Here is a 25,471-nt window from a genome sequence, read left to right on the forward strand (position 1 = left end):
GAAAAAGCCGTCAGAGGGAGCCCTGTCGCCGGGCTTCTCGCCCGCGGTCAACGGTGCTTCTTAGTGATGAGCATTTGTGAGACGCGAGTGGGCATGGGCTTTCTGACAGGTCGACTGCTGGGGGGTTTTGGTTTCGGGGATTGTTTTTTTTTTTTTTTTCCCTGCAGGCTGAGCGTTCAGGAACAGCCCCGGCTGTACATGGTGCATCCTACCTCATTTTAAACACGGGGCCCTGTATTCTACGAGATCACTCACTTTCTAATGACATTTCCTGAGAAGGTGACGGGGTTTTGGAGGGGATCAGATCAGATCAGATCAGATGCATTTTGGTGTTGGCCGGATTAGGCAAGCGCAACAGGAGCGGTGGAGACCGGGGTTAGCCGTCCAGATGCACAGCCACGGTTGGTCACTGCAGAGACTGAGGGGCCGTGAGCATTGAATGACTTCAGCGAGGCATTTGCTGCCGCGTGGAACACCCTGGCCGTCCATCTGTGCGTTGGTTGGGTCCACGAGATATTTTCTTTGGTGGTGCTGCCGTCCATCTCGGAAACACCAACAGCAGTGCAGCATCCGAGACGGCAGCAGAGGCAGATGATGGCCTAGCAATGAAATGACAAGACAATCATGTGCCAAGTAAACAAAGACAGGCGGCGGCGTGCTTGTGCAAGCAACCTCACCCCAGCTTGCCAACGTTTCGACTTTGTCGTCGGCCAAAAGTTTGGGCCGGCAGAAACGTTTCACATGGCGTTCAGTTTCCCTGCAGCCGGGGGGTTGGTACTTAAGGCCGTCATTGACTGCTGCCGGCCAGGTGGAGAGAGACGTGGTCCTCGGGTGCGAGGAGCCGGGCGAGGTGGCTAGGTCTGGATGCCGCAACAGGATGTGTGTGCATTAATTAGCAGATTGGGATTCAAGAGGGCGCGCGAAGCAGAAAACGGCAGCCGAACAGATGGCGTCAAGTGGCGCAGTTCGCATCTAATGTCCATGAGAGAGGTCGGCTGCTTGGCATCAGCCCGCGCGAACTGCTTGTGTGCGGGCGTGTGTGGGAGCCCCAGCACCCTGCGCACCCACCGCCCTCTACTGCTGCTATCTGACATTTTCCCCCTGCCCTGCTCATCGCCTCAGCTCTTCTTTCTTCTGTCGCTAGGTCATGTCCGCCTGGCCTCGCCCATTGCCGCACGCCTGCCGCAATTTTCCTCCTTGAACGTCGGTCGTGGTTCTTTGACTTTTGCCCACCACCACACACCACCACCGGCGCCTCCCCGACAACACCACCACCTCACCCGCACACGCCATGAATTGACGCGACCTTCTCTTCACGGCCGACAATTCTCCTTCACCTGCGGAAAACAGTCTCCTCGCCCGCTCCCTGCCGCCCATTTGGAAACATCCCAGCCGCTTTCCTGCGGGGCGCCTTCCCCGCGAGCGAACGCGCCGTCTCTCCCTCTCGAGACTGAGGTCTTTATACCATCGCCTAATAGCCGGACTTGTGCGACACGCCACCCACTCGCTCGGTCCCCTCGCACCGGACAGGGCGACCTCTCGGAATCATGTTCAAACCCCTCATGGAGACGGGTTCATTCCTGAGGGAGCACGTCTTCAGCCACATCCCCAGGCGCATCCGCTTCCGCTGGCCGCGCTTCAATTTTATAGCTCTACACTGTACGTCTGCCACCGCCCGCATTCCTCAGGACAACTCTTCTGACACCTCACTCTCTAGACCTTTACCTCGTAATATGGACCCTCATCGGCTCCATCCTGATATACCCCGCCGGTCGCCTCGATTATGTCGACGCCCTCTTCTTCGCCAGCGGCTCCGCGACGCAAAGCGGTCTCAACACCATCGACGTCAACAAGCTGCTATTCTACCAGCAGCTGGTTCTCATGTTGGTGGCTTGCGTCTGCAACCCCATCTTCATCAACACCTTTGTCGTCTTTGTCCGCCTCTACTGGTTCGAGAAGCGCTTCCAGGGAATCGTCGCCGAGGCACGCAGCAAGAACCGCAACACGCGGTCCCGGACAAAGAGCGAGGCTATAGATGATAGGGATATTGGGCGAGAGGAGCAGGGCGTCAATGGCCGAATGATTACGGTCATGCGCGACGCCGAGGGCCACGCCAAAGGCAGGAAGTGCAACGTCGATGGCGAGATGGATGAGAAGGACGCGTCCGCCCTGCAAACGGCAAATCCGTCGTCGTCGAACAGTGGAAGTGGTCGCACAGCTACCCCTGAGGACAAGACTTCGTCTCCCGAAGGTCTGGCCGAGGACAGCACCGTAGACACAACCAACGACGAAAAGCATCCGATCAATCAGCCATTCACTCGAGACATCAAGTTTGCCGACGATGTCAACCCACCTGGCCCGCAAAAACGCATGTCCGACTATTCCAACTCGGATCGTATACCCGCCCGCCGGACGGCTGAGCAACATATAGCATTCGTTGAAAATCAGCGCAGGCCCAAGACGAAGGGCAGGCTATATATTCCCGGCCCGCGAGATTTCGACCGCGGCGACAAGCCGAAACGCGTGGATGACGAGGAGGGCAACCTGGCACTTGGGCCGGAGATGACCAATGACTCGGGTGCGCGAGGGAAGGACCAGGACGAAGCCCGACAACCCGCTGACAAGGTCGATCCCGATGTCGTTGGCAACGATGAGCACACCGGTTGGAGGAGACACTTCCATTTCAACGAGGAAGAAGATGGCTTCCGTGGGAGAGTGGGCTCTAGAGTTGCCAACATCCGGCGCCGAATCACCAATCAGAACGACGACGATGAACCTCCCAGCGGCCTGCGATCGAAGAACAGGACTTCGACGTTCAAGAGCTTCATGACGACAAGGAGTCAAGACCGCACGAACGATCCCATGCCATATCTCAGTTGGACGCCGACGATTGGTCGCAACTCGGCTTTCGTCGACTTGACGGAAGAGCAGAGGGAGGAGCTTGGTGGCATTGAGTACCGCTCCTTGAAGACATTGGCATTCATTTTGGTGCTTTACTTCGTTGGGTTTCATCTGCTCGGCATGGTCTGTCTGCTGCCATGGATCATAAGGTCGAGCTACAATGGCAACGTCTTGAGGCCGGTCAGTGTCAACGCAACCTGGTGGTAAGTTTGATCATGACCGTTCGTTGAATGAGCGCTAACACTCTACAGGGGCTTTTTTACGCCGGCTTCCCTATTCAACGATCTCGGCTTCACATTGACCCCGGACTCGATGATCTCGTTCCAGGATGCCGTTTTTCCCTTGCTGCTCGGAAGCTTCCTGATCATTATCGGCAATACTGGCTTCCCGTGCATGCTCCGCTTCGTCATTTGGATCGCCGAGAAGTTGGTTCCGTATGGCAGTAGTGTCTGGGAGGAATTGAGGTTTCTCCTGGATCACCCAAGACGGTGCTTCACGCTCCTCTTTCCATCGGGTGCCACGTGGTGGCTGTTTTGGGTTCTTGTGCTACTCAACGGCATTGACCTGATCTTCTTCATCATCCTCGACATTCACGACGACACGGTGACGGCACTCCCAGCTGGATATCGAGTCTTGGACGGTCTCTTCCAAGCCGCATCGACGCGCACTGCTGGGTTTGCGGTGGTCAACATTGCCGAGTTACATCCTGCGGTTCAAGTTTCGTACTTGATCATGATGTACATTTCCGTCTTCCCCATCGCCATTTCCATGCGCCGCACCAACGTCTACGAAGAAAAGTCACTGGGCATCTGGGCAGGGGACAGCACCGAGGTTGAAGACGGGGACCAAATGCAGAGCTACGTCGGAACGCATTTCAGGCGACAGCTCTCCTTCGATCTGTGGTACATCTTCCTGGGCTTCTTCTTCATCGCCATCATCGAAGGGTCACGGCTCGAAAATACCAACGACTACAGCTTCACGCTCTTCAGCGTACTCTTCGAAATCGTGTCGGCCTACGGCACCGTCGGCCTCTCGCTCGGCTACCCCAACGTCAACACGTCCTTCTCGGCCCAGTTCCGCCCCCTCTCCAAACTCATCATCATCGCCATGCAGATCCGCGGCCGCCACCGTGGCCTGCCATACGCACTCGACCGCGCCATCCTGCTGCCGTCGGAGAACCTGCATCGCAAAGAGGCCGAAGACGCCAGCCGCCGCGCCCGCCGCAACTCGGGCTTCTCGGAGCGCGAAAACAGCCGCGACGGCGACGGGCGCAACTTGTCTGGCGGCGGCGAGGGCCTCACGGGCGTGCGCACGGCGTCGACGCGCAGACCCAGCCAGGCGACGACGGCAAAGGACTGGATTGGCGGTAACGGCGGCGGCGGCGGCGGCGGCGGCGGCGGTGGTGGTGCTGTGAGTGGCTCCGCTGTCGACGACGAGATCACACCGGCGCCGCATCAGTGGCTTGGACGCAAGCCGCGCACGGGGAGTGCGGCGGGGCTGACGAAGTTGCTGTCGGGGGCGCTGAGCGCGGGACCTACGATGGGGCGGGAGCGCGAGAAGCATGCGTAGGACGCGCGGGTGCGGATGCGTTTTAGACTCGTTGGCTGGTTTGGTTGGTGAATTGGTGTTCTTTGCTTCTTCTTCTTGGGTAGCAGTCTAGCAAGCGCTTCGTCGTTTTCGTTTTATATATCCCCCCGCCGGCCCCGCTAGGTTGAGGTTTTTTTTTTCTGGCGGAAATGGCCAGCCAGTATGGTACCGTGGCCAGCAGTTTTTGGCTTTGGTCTTCGACTTGGGCTTTTCTTCGTAGACTCGTTCGTTCGTTCGTTCATTTGTGGATCTGACTTTTCTCTTTCTCCCTTTCTCTCTCGGCGCGCTCTTGCCTGGCTGCTGGCCTGTTTTCCGGCCCTTGCACAGCCAGCCAGCCGGTCGGGCCGCGCGCGTGTGAGCGAGCGGCCTTTTTTTCTTCTTCTTCCTCTCTCTTCTTTGTTTATATTGCTGTGAGTATGTATGTGTGTGTGTATCTAGATGATCTACCTGTTTCTAGCCTTTCCTCCCTTTTTTGTCTTTTGCCCCCTTCTGTTTTCTTTCTTTCTCTCCTTTTCGAAGTGTTGGCGTGCTTGAAGAGAATGGTTGGTGTGGTTGGGGTTGGAGTGGAGTGGAGTGGATTGGATTGGATTGGCTTGGCTTTGACGCGGTGTAGTAACTGACTGAGCGGAGACTGGCTGGATGGGTTTGGATTGGATTGGATGGAGTGGAGGGACGGAATCTTTGTGGCGGGTTTTGGCTGATGGCTGGTTGGCTGGCTTCCTGGCAGGGCGAAGCAAAGGAAAGGATACATAGGGATACGGTGTTGCAGGAGAGAGTTGGTGGCAGATCAAAGTCAAAGAGGAAGTCGAACAATGGATGAATCAATTCATGTCTCATAAACCATGCCATGCCATCATGCTATCGTCGACCTTTGACTTCCCACTCCCCCCCCCCCCCCCCCCCCTGCTCATCATTCCATCCCCTTCTCATCCGGCTTAAAAAGCCAATCCTCCCGATTGAAGAACACCTCAAAATCCACGCCGCCAAACAAGCCAACCGCGCCATACAAGTCGCACTCGCCCTCCAGGCCCTCCTTGCCGCCGAGCGCGCGCTCGTCCAACTCGCCCGCCATGTCCCACCCACCAGCACGCTGGCCGTTGCGCGTGAAGAAGACATCAACAGCGACGCCGGGGATGCCTCTGCCGCCGCCACCGGTGCCGTACGCAGGAGGCGCGTCGCCAGTCGTCGGGGGCGCGCGGAAGACGAGGCCCAACCCCACGCGCTCGCCCGCGCCCCACGCCGTCGTGAAGTCCGCGCCGCCAAACGTGTCGTTGACGTAGCGGCGGCCGTCGTCGCCGTGCACGCCGAGCGACCCGCGCTGCCAGCCGGGCAGCCGCCACGACGGGTGCGGCGGCGCGACGTAGCCGATGGCGAGGCCGGCGTCTGCTTCCTCCAGCGATGGCGAGGTGGACGAGGAGGCGATGCCGCCGATGCCCAGGATGCCGAGTTCGAAGTAGACGGTCGTTGTTGCTGGTTTGGGGTAGGGGGAAGGGGGAGAGGGGTGGAGTAAGGGGTTGTGAGCGCGCGCGCTGTACAGCGGCAGCGCCGTGACAAGACATACGTCGCGGGCGCGGCTGTGCGAGCGGCCGGCGTAGTAGCCTGGGCGGTTTGCACGCCCTGTGCCGACGGCCGCGCGCAGCTCGCCCGCGAAGCACGACGGCGGACTGGCGAATGCGACGTGGCCGGCGCGCAGGGCGGCGAGCTGGGCCGGCGTCAGGTGCAGCGGCGACGAGAGCGGGTGCGCCAGGCACCACTTGTAGGCGGCTTCGCCGTCGGCGGCGCTGGCGTTGGCGGTGGGCGACACGGTATATGTGAGCGGTGGGGGAGGGGGCAGCAGCGCGTTGTCGGGGATGATGGTCCAGTCGTGGTACGGTGGCGGCTCAGCTGCCGCTGTTGACGCTGATGCTGATGCTGCTGCGGGTGCGGTCCAGTTTGGTGGTGGGCCTGGGGGAGGAGCATATTGTGTGGAGGATGAGGACGAGGCTTCTTGGTGCTGGTTGTATGCAGATGACGAGGAAGGTTTTTTGTCACTTCGGTTCTCTTCCAAGCTGCTATAGCTTGGCGGTGGCTCATAAGACTGACTTTGTCGCTCATTCCCGTCGCTATCATCGCGGTGGTGCAGTTTCTTGAAGAAGCTGCGCATCTTGGTGGTTGTTGCGATGATGTGGATAACTGTTTGTTGGAAGAGATGGAGTTCAAGTGACGTAGCCTAGCTATTGCGCAGCGCTGCTGCCGTGTCCCGATTTTCTGATAGTTGTTGCAGTGCCAGAAGAGTCTCTGTTGAGGATGTTGTGCTGTGACTTGGATGATTCTTGGCTCAAGTTGGTTGTTGAAGCTTTGGTGATGACGGACTGCCGTCATACATGTAGTCAAGAGACTGGGACCAAAGAGGCTAGCGCGTGGCTGTGCTGAACGCCGCACTTCTTTCACCCCCTTCGTCCACCAAGCGCGTACAAGGTCGAAATTCCTACGTCAAGACACTCGAGCACTCTGGACCAATCTGATGGATGTGAGGAAATGTGGGCAGAAGCAGAGTCGCTCAGATTGTTGGTTGTAACTGTGACACTTTACTTGGCGCGTGAGGTGCGGCGTATACCATTCCTTTCTGTTTCTCTTGCCATCCGGAGGCGACAAAGACAAGCAGGCATGGCGTCAGCCCTGGCTTTATGATTCGTACATTTGCTGCCGGCGGCAGCAGGTTCGAGAACTGCTTAACATGAGTAGGCATCACATCCCCTCAGCCAAGCTCTACCAACAATCAGGAGTTAGGTAATAGAGAGCGGCAAACAGCCATCTGCAACCGCAGACGCTTCATTTCCTTGTTGAATAATACTAGTACAGGTGAGTCGAGAAGAGTAAAATGAGACATGATGAAGAGTAGGCCACCGCATGCTCTTGTCTCCAGAGTCCATCCAGTCCACCACCACGCAGAAGAGGCGATCAATCATCAGCCCCCAGCTACGAAAGCAACGCCCGCAATGCAGTATTTTGAGAAAAAAACACCTCGTCTGCCGCACCTCCCTAGTAGACAAGACAACAGAAAGAGCTTACAAAAAGGGGCGAAACCTAGCCCACACAAATACACATCCGTCCCGTTCAATTCTCGTCGTCAGTTTGAGGAAGATGAGAAACAAAAAACACCGCTCGCCATGCATCATGTCAAAAAGTCGAGGAGAGAGACACGTCTTTCGAAACAGATAATACAGTTGCTACTAGCGACGCCGCCGCACCCGATGCTCCTGCCCCTTCCGGTTCCTGCGCTTCCTGTCGGGCGGCGGGCCAAGCGGCACGTCCTTCATCTCCCACTCGCCGAACCTGACCATGTACTCGTCAACGTGCGGCCGTTCGTCGTCGTTGTCGTCGTTGTCATCATCGTCGTCGTTCGGCTCAGCTCCCGGCGTGGGCGGCACCGACGCCTTGGGCGTCGCGCTCGGCCGCGAGCCGGCCTCGTTGAAGTCTTCGTCGTCGATGTGCACCTCGTGCACAATCTCCTTTTGCGCGAGCTTGGCCGCTTCGGCGTCTTCTTGGTCTTCGATGCCTTCGAGGACGGGCCCCATTCCCGACGCGTCGGGGCCGCCCATGTTGCCGAGGACTCTGTCCATGGCGGCGCTTGCGTCGGCGTCTTCGGCTTCGGGAATCTCCTCCAGCGCGTCCTTGTACGTCAGCCGATTGAAGTAATCCGTCGTGAAGTCGCCCTTTTGGATAATGACATCATCCAACAGGCGCTTCTGGTTTGACTTGCGCAGGATGTTGGCCTCAATCGTGTACTCTGACACAAACCGGTAAATGTGCACGTCGCGAGTCTGGCCGATGCGATGGCAACGATCTTGACATTGCTTGTCCATGGCGGGATTCCAATCAAGGTCGTAGAAGATGACGGTGTCGGCGCCAGTCAGGTTGATTCCCAAACCACCCGACCTCGACGACAGGATGAAGCAGAGAATCCGAGGATCATTGTTGAAGCGGTCCGTCAAAATCTGGCGCTGCTCAATCTTGGTAGCGCCGTCAAGTCTGAGATAGCGGTGGCCATGGATGTTCAAGAATTGCTCCAACACATCGAGGACCTTTGTCATCTGAGTGAAGATTAAAGCGCGATGACCGCCAGCTTGCAGTTCACGGAGGAGCTTGTCAAGCCGTTGCAGCTTTCCGCAGTCGAATTGCAACAGCCGCTTGTCGGGGAACGCAATGGACAAACGGACTCGAGACTCGTGGAAAGGGTCCGGGCGCTTGACGTCTTGAGAAGCACGAACCATGCCTACTCCCTCTTCTCCCAAAGTCAGGAGCGGCATATCGTTGGCGACAGCAGCAGGCGTTACGCAGCTAAACTTTTGAACGGCGGTCTTCATGGCTTCTGAACGCTCCTCCAACGTCTGGACCATGTGTTGCCATGCTACAGGAGTGTTCATGTACCACTCAAGATGACTCTGCTTTTTCCGCGGTGCTCGAGCGGCGATGAGCTGCTGCGGGAAATCTTGAACCATAAGTCTATCGATGAGGCCTGTGCCATAGACTGGGGTCCTTTGGGCTCGCCGTTGCGTAAAGTGGAGGCAATTCTGGAAGTGCTCGAGTGTTGACCGGTGCGATGCTTGTTCGAGATGATTGTGGATCGAGTCGAGCGATTGTCCCTCGATGCGGTCTGTCCTCTTCAGTCGCCGAGTCTGTCGCTCAATCAGACCCTCGAGCGGTCGAGTTGCCTGGATAGTTTGAATCCGTTTGGTGACGACCGACGAAGTCCGTTCCTTCTTGGGAATGATGAGATTGAGAAAGTCGAGGTCCAACTTGTCGGCCTCCTTCTCCTCGAGCAGGCGCTTACGAACGAGCAAGTCCTTGACCTCAAAATCGGCCACCACGGACCTTTCCATGGCGAAGGAAGTGACGATTTGGCGAGTCTCAAAAAGATCTGGATGGTTGCAAACCTTGCGCAAGGACATGAGGCAATTCATGATGGACATGTAGTTGCCGCCGGAAAGGATTTCCCTCGTGTCTGCCCGACCCATGAACCCATCGTACAGTTGTCTTTGTCTTTTCGACAGACGGCAGTATACAACATGTTCGTACTTGCCAGGCATTTGCTTCTCGACGTCGACCTTCAGTCTCCGCAGAAGATACGGTCGCAATACCTCGTGCAATTGCTTGACGGTTGCTTGGGCTTCCGCATCGAGCTCTTGGCGGCCTTGGTCTAGAATCTGATTTGCGGGTCTAGCCATGGCCGTGGTGAAGTTGCTAAGAGCGGCAAAGCCGCCTTGCCCGTCGTCCCCTGACGGCATCAGAAAGAACAACAACGACCAGAGCTCCTGCAGATTATTTTGCAGCGGAGTGCCAGTGAGTAAAAGTCGCTTGTGCGTCTTGAAGTTGAGCAGCGTCTGCCAGCGTTGGGTCTGGAAGTTCTTGATGTTGTGTGCTTCGTCCAGAATGAGGTAATGCCAGCTCCGCTTCTTGAAGGCCGCGGCGTCGTGGAGGATAAGTTGGTAAGACGTGATGACCACGTTCCACATGTCGTCGTTCATCCAGCCTTGTCGTTTACGCTTGCGCTCCTCTATGGATCCGTAGTATGCGAGGACTTTGAATCCCGGACAAAACTTCTTGAACTCCATCTCCCAGTTGAGCATGACACTGGTTGGTACCACGACAAGATGCGGACCCCAGATTTCTCGCTCGACAGCCAAGTGGGCGAGCAAGGCAATTGTTTGAATTGTTTTACCCAAACCCATTTCGTCGGCAAGAATACCATTGGTGTCCCCTTCGTAGAGCCCTGCCAGCCAGTCCAAACCTTCGTGTTGGTACGGGCGAAGTTGGCCGCGAAAGAGGGACGGGACTGGGGTCTTGGTCGACGGGACTATTTCTTCGATCGATTCGTCCTCGTGTACGGGAGCCCCGTTCTCTGCTTTCTCGATGTCTTTTGTAGGTTCAACGAAGCCGTTTGTGGTCGTTTTTGGAGAGTTCTGCGCATCGGCTTGGGCCGAGTCGGACGAGTCCACTGCATCGACTGCAGCTAGTTCTTCCACATGGCCATTCGCCTTGGGCTTGGAAATGTCGCCGTTGGTGTGAAGCTCTCCTGGGTCCTCTGTCGTATCCGCATCTGGGGATATCTCGGCAGCTGCGTCAACGTCCTGGCCAGGGTCCTCAATGCTCTCGGCAGCTTTCTTCTTGAGCTCGGCAATCTCTTGAGCGGAGAGAAATCCCATCATCCCAAGTCCAGCATCTTGTTCCGACGCGGAGCCGTCATCCTCATCCATAGAGCTCCCTTCCTCGCTGCCCGAGTCCATTTCAGTTCCAGAATCTTCATCGTCTTCGTCCATCAAAATATCATCCACCTCCTCGAGCTGCACCGTTGCGGGGTCGATGTCTTGCGGCGTGTCTCGACCAGAATCTTGATCGTTGCCATTGGGGAGATGCTTATCAGGTGCGCCGTCTCCATTGGTCAAAAGACTCGCCAATCCTGGCCCGTCATCCTCGTCTTCTCCCTCGTCCGTCTCTTCATCATCTGGTTCAATTTCGTCCGGCACTGACTGTAGGTTGGCGTATTTCTGTCGTAATTGTTCTTGCGTCATGTTGGCTTCGTCGTCGTCCGGGGCCGTTCCTTCGTCTTCTTCCCCAGTGTCCGACATGTTTTCCGAGTCCGACGAATCCTGGTCCGAACGCGACCCATCCATCCCGTCCGCAAGACTTGACGCTGGCCGAGTGCTGTCTAGGCGGCTTTCAGTCTCGCCTTCATCATCTTCGTCCACGAACGATTCAAAGTCTTCGTCGTCGCTGGTTTGCGCAGAGCCGGCCCTGTTTCGTCTCTCCTTGAGCAATGCGGTGGATTGATTGAGTAGCGATTTCATAGTCTGCTTGCCCAAAGCTTCTTGTTCCTCCAACCATTTTTCGTGTCGTCGCCTGTCCACCTCGACCTTGATGTTTTGCCACTGCTGGTTGAGATCCCGCACCAACTGCTTGTACCGCCGTTCCGCATAGTTCTTCTCCAGCGCCTCAATCTCCTCCTTCGTTTTCGGCCTCTCGGCCTCCTCTTTCGCCCACTTGGCTTCTTGTCGCGCTTGCCACACCTCCTTGCAATCGTAGGCCAGCTTCCGGGCTTGCGCAACGTGTAGGGCGTGCTCCTTGACCAGAAGTTTCTGAAAGTGACATGCATGTGTCGCGATGTGATTCCAAGGGCCATAGCTGGGTGGAGGTTCTTCCTCGGCATCCGCCGCCAAGACAGAACATCTCTGCTCATTCAAGACTCCGCCAGGTGCCGATGCCTCTATTATCCTCAACCGCAAACGTGCCTCCTCTTCGATTTGATCATTGGACAGCCTTGTAAAGTCTTCTCCGGCGAGGGGATCGTCGCTTTGGACCCATCCGGCAAAGGAAGAGTGTTTCGGTTGAGGCAGCGCGTGGTGAGGATGGAGATACGGCAACTGTATTGGCCCCAACTTCAGCCTTAATCGCGGCGTTCGCGGTGATGTCATTGGCACGGCGTCCGGACTCCCGTCCGTCTGAGCAAACCCGTTGGTGTCGGTGGTCCAAGGAGCACGCGATCCCGCTGCGGCTTCGCTGATGCGGCCAGATTTCCTAGTTCCAGCAGCAGCCGGCGTCGAATTCGCAGCGACCCGCGACTTCTTGTTGCCAGTTTGTGATTGCGGTGGCGGAGATGCCTGGGAGTTTTTCGCTCGGCGAGGGCTGGTACGAGCGGGCGAGGGTGCAGGCGCGCTGGCTTTCGCCTTGGTGGCGGATTGGGGTCGAGCATGTTTCGCAGAAGGTGCGGAGGACGGGGTGGATCGATGACCGTTTTGGAGAGCTTTTGATTTAGCAGGTGTCGAGTTAGGTGTCGACTTTTGCAAGACGGCCTTTCGACTGCTCCGCCGCGTGTCTGTTTCTGGAGGCGCATTCATCCGGCCTGACCTCCGGCGACCGTCGACGACGAAGCTTGTAGGACCCTCGGCCTCGATCCTCTTCCAGGGCGGCGAAGGTGGGCGCGATAGCCTGGCCGGGTCATCGAGTTTGCGTCTCTTGGACGGGCGGCCCGAGGGCGCGCTGCCCGTGTCACTGCTGAAGTTGTCATCGGCGGCTCCATTCCTGACGGTAGAGCAGGCAAGAGTCGGTTGGGGCGTGGTGTCGAGCGAGTCGGACGCGTCGTGGGCCGTGTCATTTCGCTCGTCGAGAGCAGGCGTGTTTTGCATGTCCACGTCTGGAGGACCAACAGGCGTCACTGCGGTCCTCCTCTGCACATGTGGGCCGGCGCCGGGGACAAGAAGAGCTAGCTAGAGCGATCGCGGGGACGGATAGACATGTATTCTAAGGGCGGGGGTTGGTGGCGACGAGTCGGAGGATAATGGTGAAGAAAAGCGATAAATTGTGGCTGCTGGGGGACGACTAGGAACAGAAGCGGGTGAGAAGAAGAGATGTGCGTGCGTGCGTGGGCGAAAGGCAGCCCACAATCGCCCGGGGACCCGCCGCCAAGCCGCGCAAGGACCGGCCGTCTACCCCGACAGCTCCTCGGTGACCTCAGGTTACCACCACCATCGCCGCCGCTGGTGCTCGTCTGCCCGTCGAGCCCATTGCCCATCTGCTCGCATCGTCGGTGCCACTGCCCATCCTCCAACCTCACGCGCTGACGCGTCCAGATGCTCTTTCGACGAATTGCTGCCCCGGCGGCCGCTGCTCGGCCACTGACCCGGGCCCTGCGTCCTGCCCTCACCAACACCTCGCGCCTCCAGGTCCGATATGCCTCGCAAGCCCCACCGGAGCCCGAGTTCGTGCTCGACCCAAACATCGATCCTGATCTGCAGGACCCGTTCATGGTCAGTCTTTGCGACAACCGCTCCCCAGCGGCAGCGCCGCCGTGCTCCTGAACATGCCGCGCCGCATGGACCAAGTCGGCTAACAGCTATATTCCGGCAAGTAGAATGGCGGATACATCAACCCTCCGCCTGTGAAGCGCCAACACCGCGACCCTTACGGAGACTGGTGGGACAAGCAGGAGCGCCGCAACTTTGGCGAGCCCATGCACGAGGACAATGACATTTACGGCATGTTCAGCACCTGGGACTACACCCACTTCTCGGCGGGCTGGGGCTGGGTCTTGTTTGGCACTTTCGTCGCCACCTTTACCGGCTTCTGCTACACTGTCAAGCAGTTGTACCCGGACAAGCCCAGTGCGCCTCGGACCTTTGTTGATGGCTTGGAGAAGGAACTGGGTGGACCTGGAGCTCTGCCGGTGAGTTTGACCTGAGGCGACGAGCAAGAAAATGGCTAACAATCTTGCAGGCTAGGAAGGAAGGTGAAGACAAGTGGTAGATTCAAGAGTTTAGATTTTCGGGGTCGTCTCACTTTTTTTAAACTGAAAGACTACGCCTGGAGCTCTCTGTTCGCGACGTGTACAATGTCAATTTTAGCGGACAAGAATCGAAGCCTGCCTTTTTGACATGGCTCACAACTGCCACTCCCTCAGGATGTTCAACAAACGGTGTTCATCTCAAAGTTGGAGCTGAGCAAGACAAGGCATCTTTCACACAGGAGACAACTGAAATTTCTCAATTCTTGGTGAAACAACCCGTGCCATTCACCCAATGGAATAGCTACGTACCATCACAAGCGGCAGATGATGTCCCAAGCAAAGACAGAGGCCCAACCCTTAGCTCGTAGATTTCCCCCAAAATGAGATCCCAAATACATACAAGACATGGAAAGAACGGCCCGAGAAGACGGCAGTCGGACGAGGTGGCGGACAGCAACAGATAGCTTACAGCTTGGCCGTGGCGGTCTGCGAGGCCTTCTTGAGAATGGGCTCGGCCTTGGTGGCCTTCATGACGTCACCCTTGACCTTCAGCTTGCCCGACATGAAGAGCTTCTGCGCGTTTGCCTTGCCGGAGATGAGCTTGGAGAAGTCGTCGTCGGACATGAGGAGCGTGACTGTGGCGAGGGAGCATGTCAGCGAATCACTTTTGAAATGACGACAAAAGCGCGTGTCTCGCCCGCTTTGCTCGACGTTGGCGCTGGTCAAGAGAGGCAAGGTGGTGAGGAGGTGATGGGTAGCTCGCCCCGTCATGTTGGCAAGCGTGCCATGCAAGAGTGGATGCGTCCCAGTTTCCCCAGACCCAGCTTCCCCAGACCCAGCCAGATCCGTTGCAGCGCAGCGCAGCGCCGCGGATTCGCCGATGACCGAAGCCGGAAGCAACCGAACATGTCGCGCTCGAGCCCCAGACCTCAGCAGACCCAGACCGGCAGCAGAGCGCTCTCAGGCACCAGAGGAGGCGGCCTGTGAAGACGACCACGCGCTCGAGCTGAGCATGACAGCAGACGCCTGGTATCTCCCACTCCACGCGGCCAGACTGTGACAGCAACCAACCACCGACGAGCAAACCGAGCCAGCATCGAAGCAGGAGACTCACCGTCAGCCTTTCCACCCTCGGGCGCCGCACCCTTGCCCACCGCGCCCGTCTTCTTCAGATCAATATACCAGCTGTCGCTCTCGCCGGCCTTGTTCTTGATGGTGAAGGCGAAGATGGCGCCGCCCTTCTTGATGGCGTCCTTCTTGTCGGCGTCGTTGGACAGGGCCGAGGCGATGGCGTCAAAGGCCGCCGACGAGGGGATCTTGTCTACATGGCCGCCCTGTCAGTACAAACGCTGGATGCAAGAATGAAGGGATCGTCTGTCGGTCTTCGTGCCGAGGAGCTGTCGAGGAATGCAGGGTGTTGTGGGGGAAGCGCAGGGGAGCTGAGATGCGTACCGCTCTTGAGAGACATGGTGGTGGAAAACTCGGGTTGCGTGGGGAAGTCGGTGGAGGAGTGGATCGAGGGCGCGGAGAAGCGGGTGAGGATTCGGGGAAACAGGTAGAGTCGTATGGCGGTTTTATCAGGGCTTACGGGATGGTCAGGCAGTCGGGAGTTCGGTGTCCACGATGACGACCTCGACAGCTCTAGCTCTGCCTCTGGCATGTGAAAGGGCCGAGGCAACGTGCCGGTGCTCGATGCGGAAGCTTGGGGCACGTGCGCTCCGTCGGTGTGCTTCTGGGCTTCTTCGGCCTGCCTCTCTCACAAGTCACAACGGCTTTGACTGCTGCTGTTTGTACGGCCGTAAAACGTGGATGGATGACACTATGAACGAGAGTCTTCCTCGCGTAAGTACCATATTCCCTGAGGATGGATGTCCATCGAAAGAAAAGAAAAAAGCCAAAGGCAGTCGTTGGGCGCGTGTGTCGTCCGGCATTCGTCAGTCGTAAGTTCAACCCAGTCCGTTGTTAGCTCCCCTGACCATGGACCCCCAACTTCCTCTCTTCATAACGCCGCTCGAGACCAGACCAGACCAGACCAGACCGTACCGACCGTCACGTTTTCCGCCGCCTCTACCCGTTCCAGCAAAAACACCGCGTCGCCATGTGCTCCGATTCCTCCCAAGACTCCAACCGACGCCCGCATCCTGCCGTCGTGACCACCAAGGTATCCAAACAGCAGCAACGGTACATGTAAACAAGCGCCTAGCCTTAGCGCCAGGGGAAAGCGGCTCCCCGCAAAAACTTGCGCATGTGCTCTTCGCAGCCTTTAATCTGCTCCTTGGCCCTGGCCGCCGTCTTGCACGTACCCAGCCAGCGCTCAATCTTGGTGAGCCTCACTCCTTTGCCAGCGGCGGCCAGCTGCTCCGGCCTCAGGCCCACTGGACTCAGCACGATTGGCACGTCCATGAATTCGTGCTGCTCTCCGCCGCCGCCGCGGCGTTGCTTCCATGCCTCGTTGCCCGCCATCTTGGTCAGTGGCGCCAGCGCGTCGTCCCACGTCCCGCTGCGCAGCGTGATAGCCTCGAAGTTGAAGTCGACCAGCGTGCGGCGGTGCCGGTCGATGAAGGCGCTGATTTGAGACGCGTCCATGACGGCGTTTTCAAGCTCCATGTCACGCAGTTTGGCGAAGCGTAGCGTACGTGGGCCAGTCCTATCCTTGCTACTTTTGCCATGGCTGCCATGATGGCCGGCTCCGCCATGTTGTGGACGCTTGGAGGACTCGCGACCGAGAGAGAGCGGAGAAGGTCCCTTCTCGCCAAGCCAGCGGAAGTGGAATCTCGTGACGCCATGCGCAAACTGGCGGAGATACGAGTTGAGAATGCGCATATGCTCGGCGTGCGAGAGCCCAGGAGAAGGCTCCATGTTCATGGTCAAATTGCGAATCTGTCCCCAGCGCTTGGTCGATGCCGGTGTTGATCCTGGTCCCATGTTTGGCCGGAGATAGAGCAGTCCAGCCGGATGCATTGCCGTCAGAGTAAGTGTGTCGAGGTCCTGCAAGGGCGCCCTCTCAACGGCCATTCTCAAAGATATCAAGGCGTAATCCACTGCAGTGCGGCCACTACATGGCGCAGCGTCTTGATTGGGGCAGTCGATGCTCAAGTGGGAAAGGAATGGCATGGCAGTAAGAGCACGGATAAAAGCAGGCACGTTTGTTGCCGCATGGAAGAGCGGTGGGTATTGCTTGACAAGGAGGTCCGTCAATTCCCACGTGCCGTACTTTGGCTGTTTTGCTCGGCCAGAGGTCGCCGAAGAGTTTGGAACTTGCGGCTCGTAGTCAAGAGATATCTGCTCTCCGGTAGCGGGGTCGATCACAGGAGGCAAAAAGGTTGCCGGCGTGCGGAGCATTCGAAAGTTGAAAGTGCGGACATGGTGGCCAATGCGCTCCAATGCTTCCATCCTAGTGGTTTTGGAAAAGCTGCTCGGCTTGAAAGCGACAGAAAGCTCCTCGAAAAGAAAGGGCGCGACTCGGGTGCTGCAGTCGTGACAGACGAGACGGAGAGCCGAGAGCTCAGGGCGATTTACGTGGGAAAGAAAACGGTCACGGCATTCGTCCGACAACCAGAACCGAAGGAATGCCGGGCTGTTGGACATGACGAGGCTGCACAAAGACGTATTCGAATGCAGCGCTTAGGAAATCAGCAATTGGAGCAGGAGGGAGACCAGGAGACTCACATCGACTTCCAGCCGAAGACGGGGTCGGAATCTCTCCAAAGAGAAGTTTCTTGGAAGACTGGCTACCGTTGGTGTTGGCGCTGCCATTGCTCCTGTAAGTGTCGGTAGAAACCTTGCGGGCCAACGACTGCGGAGTGGAGTGATTCATGGGCGAGAAATAAAGTTTGTAAGTATTGACAAGAGGAATGAAGGACTGCTACCCGTAGCAGTGGTGTTGAAGAGAAGAGAGGCCTGAGGAGCGCAAGGCAGGACCCGGCAAACCATTTTTGGGCATTTTCTCGGCAGCTCGACGCAGGTATGAGTCAACGGAATGGCAGGCGGAAGTCGGAAGAGGGGAAGAAGAGGCACGAAGTCGCGAAAGTTGCGCGGTCGTGGAGGAGAAATAAATACGTGATGGACGCGATGACTGGACGTGGTGGGGAGTGGGGTGCATGGACGGCGGCTAACGGAGGCAGAGAGAGGGCCAATGGCTGCCGGGACGCTGCATTGTTTCGAGACACTCCCCCGTTACATGTAGGTTGGTGGAATCAAAGGCCATTCAGTCGAGCGGGGTCTCTCGATGAATGCTTCGGTAGAATGTTTTCTCGATGGCGCCTGGGGTGGCATTCTCCACCGCACTTCCACCCACCGCAGCACGAGGCTAGGCTGCTTTAACCGTAAGGAAACCTGGGCTGCAAACGGAGCCGGACCGCACGCGTGGCCGAAACAACGACAATCCGGATGCAACCTGGAATTGAAGCAGGTCAGGGAGCTGCACGGCATGCCCACCGGCCGCATACATACATATCAATGCACGGCAGTCGCCTTGTCGGGGCACGAGCATGAGGCGAGGCCCAGAGGCCAGAGGGAACATCTCACCTCACCTCGCAGTCGAGTCCCTCCCTCCCCCTCCTGTGGCTGATGGTGGCTCTCCCTCGGGCCTGTACCTAGTGACAGGAACCTAACTCCAGCTATCCTCATGGGTGATGAAGCCAGCCAGACGGTGAGAGCAGACGAGAGCACGCATTCCGGCCTTGCCTGGCTTTCTGTGTCTCCGCATCCTCACTTGTCTCACTCACCGACCACCCTCCTCCCTCGACGTCCACATCCCCTCGCCCTCGCCCTCGCCCTCGTCCTCCTGCCGCCCTGGGCTGTCCCCTCCGCCTCGCCCTCTCCAGCGCTGGACGTCGCTTCGCTTCTGCCACAGTCCACTCCTTCGCCCTATCCGCTCGCTCCAGCTCCAGCTTCCGCCCATTTCCCCTTCCCCTTGCCCTTCCTCGTTCTCTCTCCACTCGCTCCACTCCACTCCGCGTGCGGCCTTGTTTTCAAGACACTGTCACCCAAGACGTCGTGCTCGCTTCAGCTCCCCGAATCAGCCAAGACATGGCTCTTCTACAACCTCCTCGCTACCCTCTTTAGCTACTCTCCCCTGCACGGCGTCATTAGCTGACCTCTCCCGTTCTCGCCGCGCCAAAAAGTCCCCTGATCCCCCGGGACTTTTTCGCAAATGTTCAAGATGCGCATTCCCATCCGGGAGCAGCTCGGCTTGCTGGTACTGCTGACGTCGCTGCTCGCCCTCGCCGTCATATCAATCGCAACATGGGTATGTGTTTTTGCTCCTGCTCCTCCGGCCTCTGTACGAATCTCACGCCTTTCCAACTAGGTGACGAACCACAACTTTGTTCTCGGAATTAGGTCAGTCAGGCAGACGCGCCTCAACACAACCCCAAGCCTCGTCACTAAATCCGCGCAGGGCTTCCAGATTGACCCTGACGGCTTCGCTCAAAGCAGCGCAACTAGCTTCGAACTTTTTGCTCATGCAATCGCTTGCTGGGGGCGTCGCGAGCCGGATCGTCATACAAGATTCATTGAAAAGATACAACGAAGGCGATGGTTCCTACAGAGCGAACTTCGACTGGAACAACGCCGAAACTGATCTGTCGGCCGTTTTCGATGGCGGGACAAACCTCTTGTTGCAAGCCCAACTGTGGCCAAAGACCTACGATGGACCCGCTTCAAACACCTCCGTCATCAAGGCAACTGCAACGTCGGCTCTAGGAAAACTACCGCTCCCAGCTCAACATGCCAACGGAACCGAAGTCCACTTGGGCGACCCTGACCGAGGCTATCCTTCAAGGCTGTATCCAAATCTGACTTTCTCCACCCAAGGCATGCAAGATGGTTCCGAATTGACCATTGCGCATTTTGGCAATCAAAATCTCAACAATACGGGTAGTCTCCTTCTCGGTCCATGGGAGCTCAATTCTTCGTTTGCCTTGCTCTCCTTGACAACCCCCGTTATCAACAACACATCAGCCGATGATGTGCTGGGCTGGATCACTGTCGTTCTGGATGCAAGATTAATATACCAGGTCATAAACAGCACCGCTGGCATGGGGCTGTCGAGCTCCACCGTAATCGTTGGACCAACGGAAGTGACTAATCATTTTCCGCCCGGTGTACTCTACGACGACGACAGAGGAACTGCTCCCGAGTCCGAGCTTGTCAGATTCGTCATCCAGCCTTATGGTAAAAGTAAGATGCGCTCAGAGAAGACAAGTACCTCTACATCGAACTAATCTCTTTTTTCCAGACTCATATAAACGACATAGCTCCCACATCTTCGGCGAGGACAATTCGACCATGCCGTTTGACTACAGCAAATATCCAGCCGTGAAGAAGGTCCTTACAGTCCAAAATGGAGATGAGAATAACTCCGGGAGCATGGTTTCGACGAAAAACGAAGAAGGCGACGTCCTGGCGGTTGGATATGCCATGCCGGATACTGTTCTGTGCGATTGGGTGGTTCTGGTCGAGGTGTCTCACGCCGAAGTGTGGCAGCCGATTTACAAACTGCGCAAAATCCTCCTCGCCTGTGTCTTTGGGACGACCGGAGCCATGGCTCTCTTGATTTATCCCATCGCCCACTATTTCAGTCGGCCTATACGCCGGCTCCGAGATGCAACGCGTCTCTCTACGAATGCCTACATCGTCGACGACAAGAACCTGGACCCTGGCAAATTCGACGGACCAGATGAAGCCTCTGCAGCAGCTGCGCGTAAGAGGAAGTTTTTTGCAAAACTCAAATTCTGGGGTCGCAAGAAATCCAAGCCAGCACAAGACTACGAGGACTCCGACAAGCGTCGCCTATTCAGAATCCCTGGGAAAGTCAAAGAAGGCAAGCACTTCATTTACGACGAGCTGACAGAACTTACGACCGTCTTCAACGAGATGACGGACGAATTGAAGATACAGTATGAGAAGCTGGAGGAAAGGGTGAAGCAGCGCACCATGGAGCTAGAGGAGGCCATGAAAGCAGCAGAGGCCGCCAATGAGAGCAAGACGCTCTTTATTGCCAATCTTTCGCACGAGCTGAAGACTCCGCTGAATGGCATTTTGGGAATGACGGCAGTCTGCATGTCAGAGGACGACCCACAGAAGATCAAAAAGTCCCTGGGCATCATATATCGAAGCGGAGACCTCCTGTTGAATCTCTTGACGGACCTTCTGACTTTCAGGTAAGCATAATCGCTCCCAGGACCTTGTGTCGCATTGGCTGAGACTATTCCCGTCTTTTTCAGGTGCATCAAAAGTTAGACTTGCACGCTAACTGGAAAACAGCAAGAACCAAATCGGCCACCAACAACTCAGCCTCGACGAAAAGGAGTTTCGCCTTCGCGATGTGAGCACGCAGCTCTTGGCAATTTTCGACAAGCAAGCGCGGGAGAACAATATCAGCCTTTCTGTCAAGTTTGAAGGCCCAAATGATCTAGAAGATCTCACCCCGGAAGAAAGAGGTCCATCACCATTGGGGATCCGTAATGTGGGTCACATGGTTCTTTGGGGAGATCAACACAGAATCGTTCAGGTTCTCATCAACTTGATCTCGAACAGCCTCAAATTTACTCCAGCCGGTGGAACGGTGGTCTGCACGATGCGCTGCAATGGCGTCACAACGCCTACCACGAGAAGTCGAACGAGTCGGAGCTCGCTCAGTTCTCAACTGCCCAGGCGGGGATCCAATCGCAGCCCAAGGGCCCGTGGCAGAGGATCCGTCGGCTCTACGTCATCGGGAGCAACGACGAGGAACATGTCTACGGCAAACCAAATCAACCCTCAGAAGCCAGGGCCGTATGCTCACATCATGGAGACACAGGCAGCCCCATCACCCCCACCAGGACCAACCCTCATGTTCGAGTTTGACGTAAAAGACACGGGCCCCGGCATTGCAGAGAGCATGCAGCAAAGGATATTCGAGCCATTCATGCAAGGTGACCTTGGACTGAGCAAGAAGTTCGGAGGCACAGGGCTTGGCTTAGCAATCTGCTCGCAGCTGGCTTCGTTGATGAAAGGCTCCATCAAGCTTAACAGTGTTGTCGGACAGGGCAGTACGTTTACCATGGAAATTCCACTGAGGCATGTGGGAACCTCAGCAGGCAGCTCAGAAGCATCAAGCTCTCATCTCCCAGATGCAGCGAGTGTCACCTACAGTCGGCGAAGCAGTAAATCTATGGAAGCAACAACCACCTCACGGTCCCTTAGTACGGGCGACGATTGGACTGCAAGCAGACCGACCTGTTCATCTCACAGCAATGTGACCAGTGGTCCGGTTTCATTCGACTCCAACTCAAAGCCCCGTCTCCTGGGCCTCCGGCAGCCCTTCTTCGCAGCGCCATCTCCATCAGGGTCACCGACCGACCAAGAAGCTGCAAGACAGCACCTGGTCGCTCAAGCTGGGGATCGCAAAATCAAGGTCTTGGTTGCCGAAGATAACAAGGTAGGCGTCCTGCCCGTCTGTTCAATTGTCACTGCTGACTCTGCCCCCAGACAAATCAAGAAGTCGTGCTTCGCATGCTCAAGCTCGAAGATATTTACGATGTTGCCATCGCCAAAGACGGTCAGGAAGCTCTCGACAAGGTCAAGGAGAGCATGGAAAACCACAATCCATATGATCTGGTTTTCATGGACGTTCAAATGCCGAATCTCGACGGACTGCAGTCGACACGACTTATCCGAGAAGCTGGATACTCGGCACCCATTGTTGCTCTGACGGCCTACGCCGAGGAGAGCAATGTCAAGGATTGTTTTGACTCGGGGATGGATTATTTCTTGTCCAAGCCTATCCGGCGACCAGCGCTCAAACACGTCCTCAAGACGTACTGTCCGCCGATTCCCGAAGAAGCCGAGCCTTCTAGCAGCTCGCCACCCTCTTCGCCGCCGAAAGCCAGGGCAAAAGACGAGCCGTCTGCTTCTTCACCTCCTTTGCAAGAGCCTCAGTCGCCTATATCACCAATGTCTTGACGAACCGGTTCTCGAGACAGGAAGATTACTGTCGTCGCATCGCACTTCAGCGAGCTAGCTGCTTTAACCGGACGAGACGCAATTTTTCGCTTTTGTTCTCTTTCTTTCCAAACTTTCTGAAGGCTTGGGCTCATGGAGGTTGTTGTATATTTTGAGACCTGGCCAAATCCTCAGCCAGCTGTGAGCATTGCATCAATACGCTGTTCGGCGTTGCAGGGCATATTGGCGTAGGTTTGAATTTTTGCGGAGAATCCATTAGCGCTGGGCGGCACCTGTTTTCCCCCCTGTCATTCCCACTTTGAGCATGTGTTTTATCGGGACCAGATCAGACGTAGTCGACAGTCGATGGTCTGTCTCTTTTACAGCAGAGGGGTCGAGCTATGGCTCTACTGGTGCAAGGTGTCGATGCCGTGGTGGTTGGAATGAAGCCACTCTGTCCTAGCTGACATTGAACATGTGCCCAAGGTGGTGTTGGGTAGCGATATGGTGCCTCGCGTAGTGCTTTGGCGTGGACGAATACAGGTGTTGAAGCGCTCGCTAGTGTTTTTTGTGAGACGGTGGACAAATGCCAAATGGATCTTGTTTGGCTGTGGGTGAGCTGGTGAGTGACTTGGCCTGGTCTTCCACAGCTAATAAAACACCTGCAGTGTGACCAGCAACTCATGAGCCAAAGATTCACTATAAAAGGGCCTACAAGGTATTCATGACGTGCAGGCGAGGCCGAATACGGGGAAATGCACGGTCCATCTGTAGACGGCTTGTTCGCTGCTTTTCCGCATTATTGTTGCTCAGCCTTGTCTACATCTGACGAGCCGGTTTGCAGCCCAGATTTCCCGTTTCCTACCTGGACCGTTTTCAATCTGCGACTTGTGGTGGTGTTTTGCATTGGCGTGGTTCGGCCGTCGCTGGAGTGTTGCGTGATGCCCCGTCCGCCTGGGCGGATTAGCAATTGCGGGCCTTTCGGCTGCCGACCAGTCGGGGCCCAAGCTCCGACGTTTTGCGTCATGGCCGTTACTTCAAAGGAAGTTCCTGATCTTCACACCTCTCACTTCCACTGAACAAGCCGACCTCCTGTCAGCCCAATCTCCTCCGAATCCATCCATCATATCCATCCGTCACAATGTTCGCGCGCCAGGTCTTCCGTCCAGCAAACATGCTGAGGACTGTAAGCTCCATCGAACCAAGCCCCACTGCAAAGCTTCTCTACGTAGAGCTTCACTGACAAGCCATTGACGCCGAGCAGCAAGTTCGCCGCTACGCCAGTGAGTCTCCCAAGAGCAGCTCCAACGCCGCTGCCTACGCGACCGTGGCGGCGGCCGCCGGAGCTGGTGCTTGGTGGTACAGCAGTTCAGGCGCTAAGGCTGCTGCTCCCGCTCCCTCAGAAGAGGCCAAAACCATTCCCGGCAAGGCCGACTCGCTTGCCTTCAAGGGCGGCGACCAGGGCTTCATCTCCCTGAAGCTGGAGGAGGTTGAGACCCTGAGCCACAACACCAAGAGGTTCAAGTTCGCGCTGCCCGAGAGCGACAATGTTTCGGGTCTTCAGGTCGCCTGTAAGTTTGGGTTGAACTGCGGTCTTTTGAGTTGATGAGCTGACAAGGCAATAGCTGCGCTTCTGACCAAGTTCAAGGGTCCTGAGATGGAGAAGCCCGTCATTCGTCCCTACACTCCTACCAGTGACGAGGGTAAGACTCGGACCGCCGCGAATCACAATTGAATAATGGCTGATGGTATATCAGACACCCGGGGCTACCTTGAACTGATTGTCAAGAAGTACCCTGATGGAGCCATGTCGTCGTACATGCACGACATGGAGCCTGGCCAGCGCCTCGACTTCAAAGGCCCTATCCCCAAGTACCCGTGGACGCCCAACAAGCATGAGCACATTGCTCTGATTGCTGGTGGTACCGGCATCACGCCCATGTACCAGCTGATCCGCGCCATCTTGAAGAACCCCGAGGACAAGACCAAGATCTCTCTCGTCTACGGAAGCGTTTCGGAGCAGGTAAGAAGACGGTTGCCTCGTGCAGGGAATAAATCGCTAAAGTTTTGCCCAGGACATTTTGCTCAAGAAGGAGCTCCAGGAGTTTGAGAACACGTACCCCCAGCGCTTCCGCGCCTTTTACGTTTTGAACAACCCGCCCGAGGGCTGGAACCAGGGCAAGGGCGTCATCACCAAGGATCTGATCAAGACTGTGGTGCCAGAGCCCAAGGAAGGCGAAAAGGTCAAGGTCTTCGTCTGCGGCCCGCCTCCTCTGTACAAGGCCATCTCTGGCACCAAGAAGAGCCCAGCCGATCAAGGAGAGCTCGATGGTGCGCTCAAGGCAAGTTGTCATCCAAGCCAAGCCGCTTGGCATGTTGCTAACTTCTCAACAGGAGCTGGGTTACAGCAAAGACCAGGTTTTCAAGTTCTAGACGGTTGGAGCGATTTAGAAATGCTGCATAATCACTTGACAAGGAGTCGCCTCATTTTCTGATGATTATTCACGAACCGTGCCAGTGAGTAAGCCTAGACTGCAGACCGTCACAAGTGCCGGACGACCCTGTTGCGTCATCATGTTTCACGTGTCCCTACATCGCTGCCGTTCAGTCCACCCCGGCCCGCTACGATCGATGGAACTTTTATATATGCACTGTGCGTCCCGCGCTGAAGTGAGGTATCCAATCCAAGTTCAGCCAGCTGCATCTTTGGTGTCCATGACTCCGCGTCGACGACGTCCTGGGTGCTCTAAGCGCCAAACTTGTAGGCATATCATCTTTGCAATGCCGCCCTTTGCA

The 25,471-nt window shown here is 56.6% G+C and overlaps 9 protein-coding genes across 9 annotated transcripts; 5 read left to right on the forward strand and 4 right to left on the reverse strand.

Moving 5' to 3' along the window:
- Window positions 1–1,321: 1,321 nt before the first annotated feature.
- Window positions 1,322–4,560, forward strand: J3D65DRAFT_45764 (high affinity potassium transport protein). The gene is made up of 3 exons (XM_066796403.1): window positions 1,322–1,659; window positions 1,718–3,104; window positions 3,153–4,560. The coding sequence occupies exons 1-3, from the start codon at window positions 1,548–1,550 to the stop codon at window positions 4,468–4,470; spliced, it is 2,817 nt and encodes a 938-aa protein (XP_066660217.1). The 5' UTR covers window positions 1,322–1,547; the 3' UTR covers window positions 4,471–4,560.
- Window positions 4,561–5,393: 833 nt separating this feature from the next.
- Window positions 5,394–6,817, reverse strand: J3D65DRAFT_649400 (uncharacterized protein). Its single transcript, XM_066802419.1, has one exon. It carries the CDS (start codon window positions 6,629–6,631, stop codon window positions 5,399–5,401), a length of 1,233 nt encoding a protein of 410 aa, XP_066660218.1. The 5' UTR covers window positions 6,632–6,817; the 3' UTR covers window positions 5,394–5,398.
- Window positions 6,818–7,266: 449 nt separating this feature from the next.
- Window positions 7,267–12,851, reverse strand: J3D65DRAFT_611439 (helicase swr1). The gene has a single exon (XM_066798909.1). The coding sequence runs from the start codon at window positions 12,648–12,650 to the stop codon at window positions 7,701–7,703; it is 4,950 nt and encodes a 1,649-aa protein (XP_066660219.1). The 5' UTR covers window positions 12,651–12,851; the 3' UTR covers window positions 7,267–7,700.
- A 132-nt stretch (window positions 12,852–12,983) lies between these two features.
- On the forward strand, window positions 12,984–14,069 carry J3D65DRAFT_611442 (uncharacterized protein). Its single transcript, XM_066798910.1, has 4 exons — window positions 12,984–13,047; window positions 13,095–13,271; window positions 13,376–13,687; window positions 13,738–14,069. The coding sequence occupies exons 2-4, from the start codon at window positions 13,095–13,097 to the stop codon at window positions 13,765–13,767; spliced, it is 519 nt and encodes a 172-aa protein (XP_066660220.1). The 5' UTR covers window positions 12,984–13,047; the 3' UTR covers window positions 13,768–14,069.
- On the reverse strand, window positions 13,848–15,364 carry J3D65DRAFT_611444 (SCP2 sterol-binding domain-containing protein). Its single transcript, XM_066798911.1, has 3 exons — window positions 15,200–15,364; window positions 14,862–15,068; window positions 13,848–14,382 (listed from the first exon to the last, which is right to left on the reverse strand). The coding sequence occupies exons 1-3, from the start codon at window positions 15,213–15,215 to the stop codon at window positions 14,213–14,215; spliced, it is 393 nt and encodes a 130-aa protein (XP_066660221.1). The 5' UTR covers window positions 15,216–15,364; the 3' UTR covers window positions 13,848–14,212.
- A 588-nt stretch (window positions 15,365–15,952) lies between these two features.
- Window positions 15,953–17,564, reverse strand: J3D65DRAFT_545941 (uncharacterized protein; the record flags this gene model as incomplete). The annotated part of the gene is made up of 2 exons (XM_066796793.1): window positions 15,953–17,324; window positions 17,437–17,564. 2 exons carry the CDS (start codon window positions 17,562–17,564, stop codon window positions 15,953–15,955), a joined length of 1,500 nt encoding a protein of 499 aa, XP_066660222.1.
- Window positions 17,565–18,222: 658 nt separating this feature from the next.
- On the forward strand, window positions 18,223–19,094 carry J3D65DRAFT_46012 (uncharacterized protein). The gene is made up of 2 exons (XM_066796431.1): window positions 18,223–18,998; window positions 19,059–19,094. The coding sequence occupies exon 1, from the start codon at window positions 18,375–18,377 to the stop codon at window positions 18,843–18,845; it is 471 nt and encodes a 156-aa protein (XP_066660223.1). The 5' UTR covers window positions 18,223–18,374; the 3' UTR covers window positions 18,846–18,998; window positions 19,059–19,094.
- J3D65DRAFT_546522 (uncharacterized protein) lies at window positions 18,903–22,696 on the forward strand (the record flags this gene model as incomplete). The annotated part of the gene is made up of 6 exons (XM_066796817.1): window positions 18,903–18,998; window positions 19,059–19,090; window positions 19,149–19,930; window positions 19,989–20,913; window positions 21,017–22,172; window positions 22,223–22,696. The coding sequence occupies 6 exons, from the start codon at window positions 18,903–18,905 to the stop codon at window positions 22,694–22,696; spliced, it is 3,465 nt and encodes a 1,154-aa protein (XP_066660224.1).
- Window positions 22,697–23,816: 1,120 nt separating this feature from the next.
- Window positions 23,817–25,108, forward strand: J3D65DRAFT_643854 (uncharacterized protein; the record flags this gene model as incomplete). Its single annotated transcript, XM_066802111.1, has 6 exons — window positions 23,817–23,861; window positions 23,940–24,246; window positions 24,301–24,378; window positions 24,433–24,698; window positions 24,751–25,017; window positions 25,070–25,108. The coding sequence occupies 6 exons, from the start codon at window positions 23,817–23,819 to the stop codon at window positions 25,106–25,108; spliced, it is 1,002 nt and encodes a 333-aa protein (XP_066660225.1).
- Window positions 25,109–25,471: the final 363 nt, after the last annotated feature.

The sequence above is a fragment of the Phyllosticta citribraziliensis genome, assembly GCF_038025025.1.
Source record: "Phyllosticta citribraziliensis strain CPC 17464 chromosome Unknown J3D65scaffold_1, whole genome shotgun sequence".
Classification (NCBI taxonomy): Eukaryota; Fungi; Ascomycota; class Dothideomycetes; order Botryosphaeriales; family Phyllostictaceae; genus Phyllosticta; species Phyllosticta citribraziliensis.

Excerpts from the sequence above, each read along its gene's own strand:
- J3D65DRAFT_45764 (XM_066796403.1), top strand. The coding sequence starts at position 1,548 with ATGTTCAAACCCCTCATGGAGACGGGTTCATTCCTGAGGGAGCACGTC. Across the intron at positions 1,660-1,717 it reads CAATTTTATAGCTCTACACT|ACCTTTACCTCGTAATATGG; the intron begins GTACGTCTGCCA and ends CTCACTCTCTAG. Across the intron at positions 3,105-3,152 it reads AGTGTCAACGCAACCTGGTG|GGGCTTTTTTACGCCGGCTT; the intron begins GTAAGTTTGATC and ends AACACTCTACAG.
- J3D65DRAFT_649400 (XM_066802419.1), bottom strand. The coding sequence starts at position 6,631 with ATGCGCAGCTTCTTCAAGAAACTGCACCACCGCGATGATAGCGACGGG.
- J3D65DRAFT_611439 (XM_066798909.1), bottom strand. The coding sequence starts at position 12,650 with ATGCAAAACACGCCTGCTCTCGACGAGCGAAATGACACGGCCCACGAC.
- J3D65DRAFT_611442 (XM_066798910.1), top strand. The coding sequence starts at position 13,095 with ATGCTCTTTCGACGAATTGCTGCCCCGGCGGCCGCTGCTCGGCCACTG. Across the intron at positions 13,272-13,375 it reads ATCTGCAGGACCCGTTCATG|AATGGCGGATACATCAACCC; the intron begins GTCAGTCTTTGC and ends TCCGGCAAGTAG. Across the intron at positions 13,688-13,737 it reads GTGGACCTGGAGCTCTGCCG|GCTAGGAAGGAAGGTGAAGA; the intron begins GTGAGTTTGACC and ends ACAATCTTGCAG.
- J3D65DRAFT_611444 (XM_066798911.1), bottom strand. Across the intron at positions 14,383-14,861 it reads CGAGGGTGGAAAGGCTGACG|TCACGCTCCTCATGTCCGAC; the intron begins GTGAGTCTCCTG and ends CCCTCGCCACAG.
- J3D65DRAFT_46012 (XM_066796431.1), top strand. The coding sequence starts at position 18,375 with ATGGGTGATGAAGCCAGCCAGACGGTGAGAGCAGACGAGAGCACGCAT.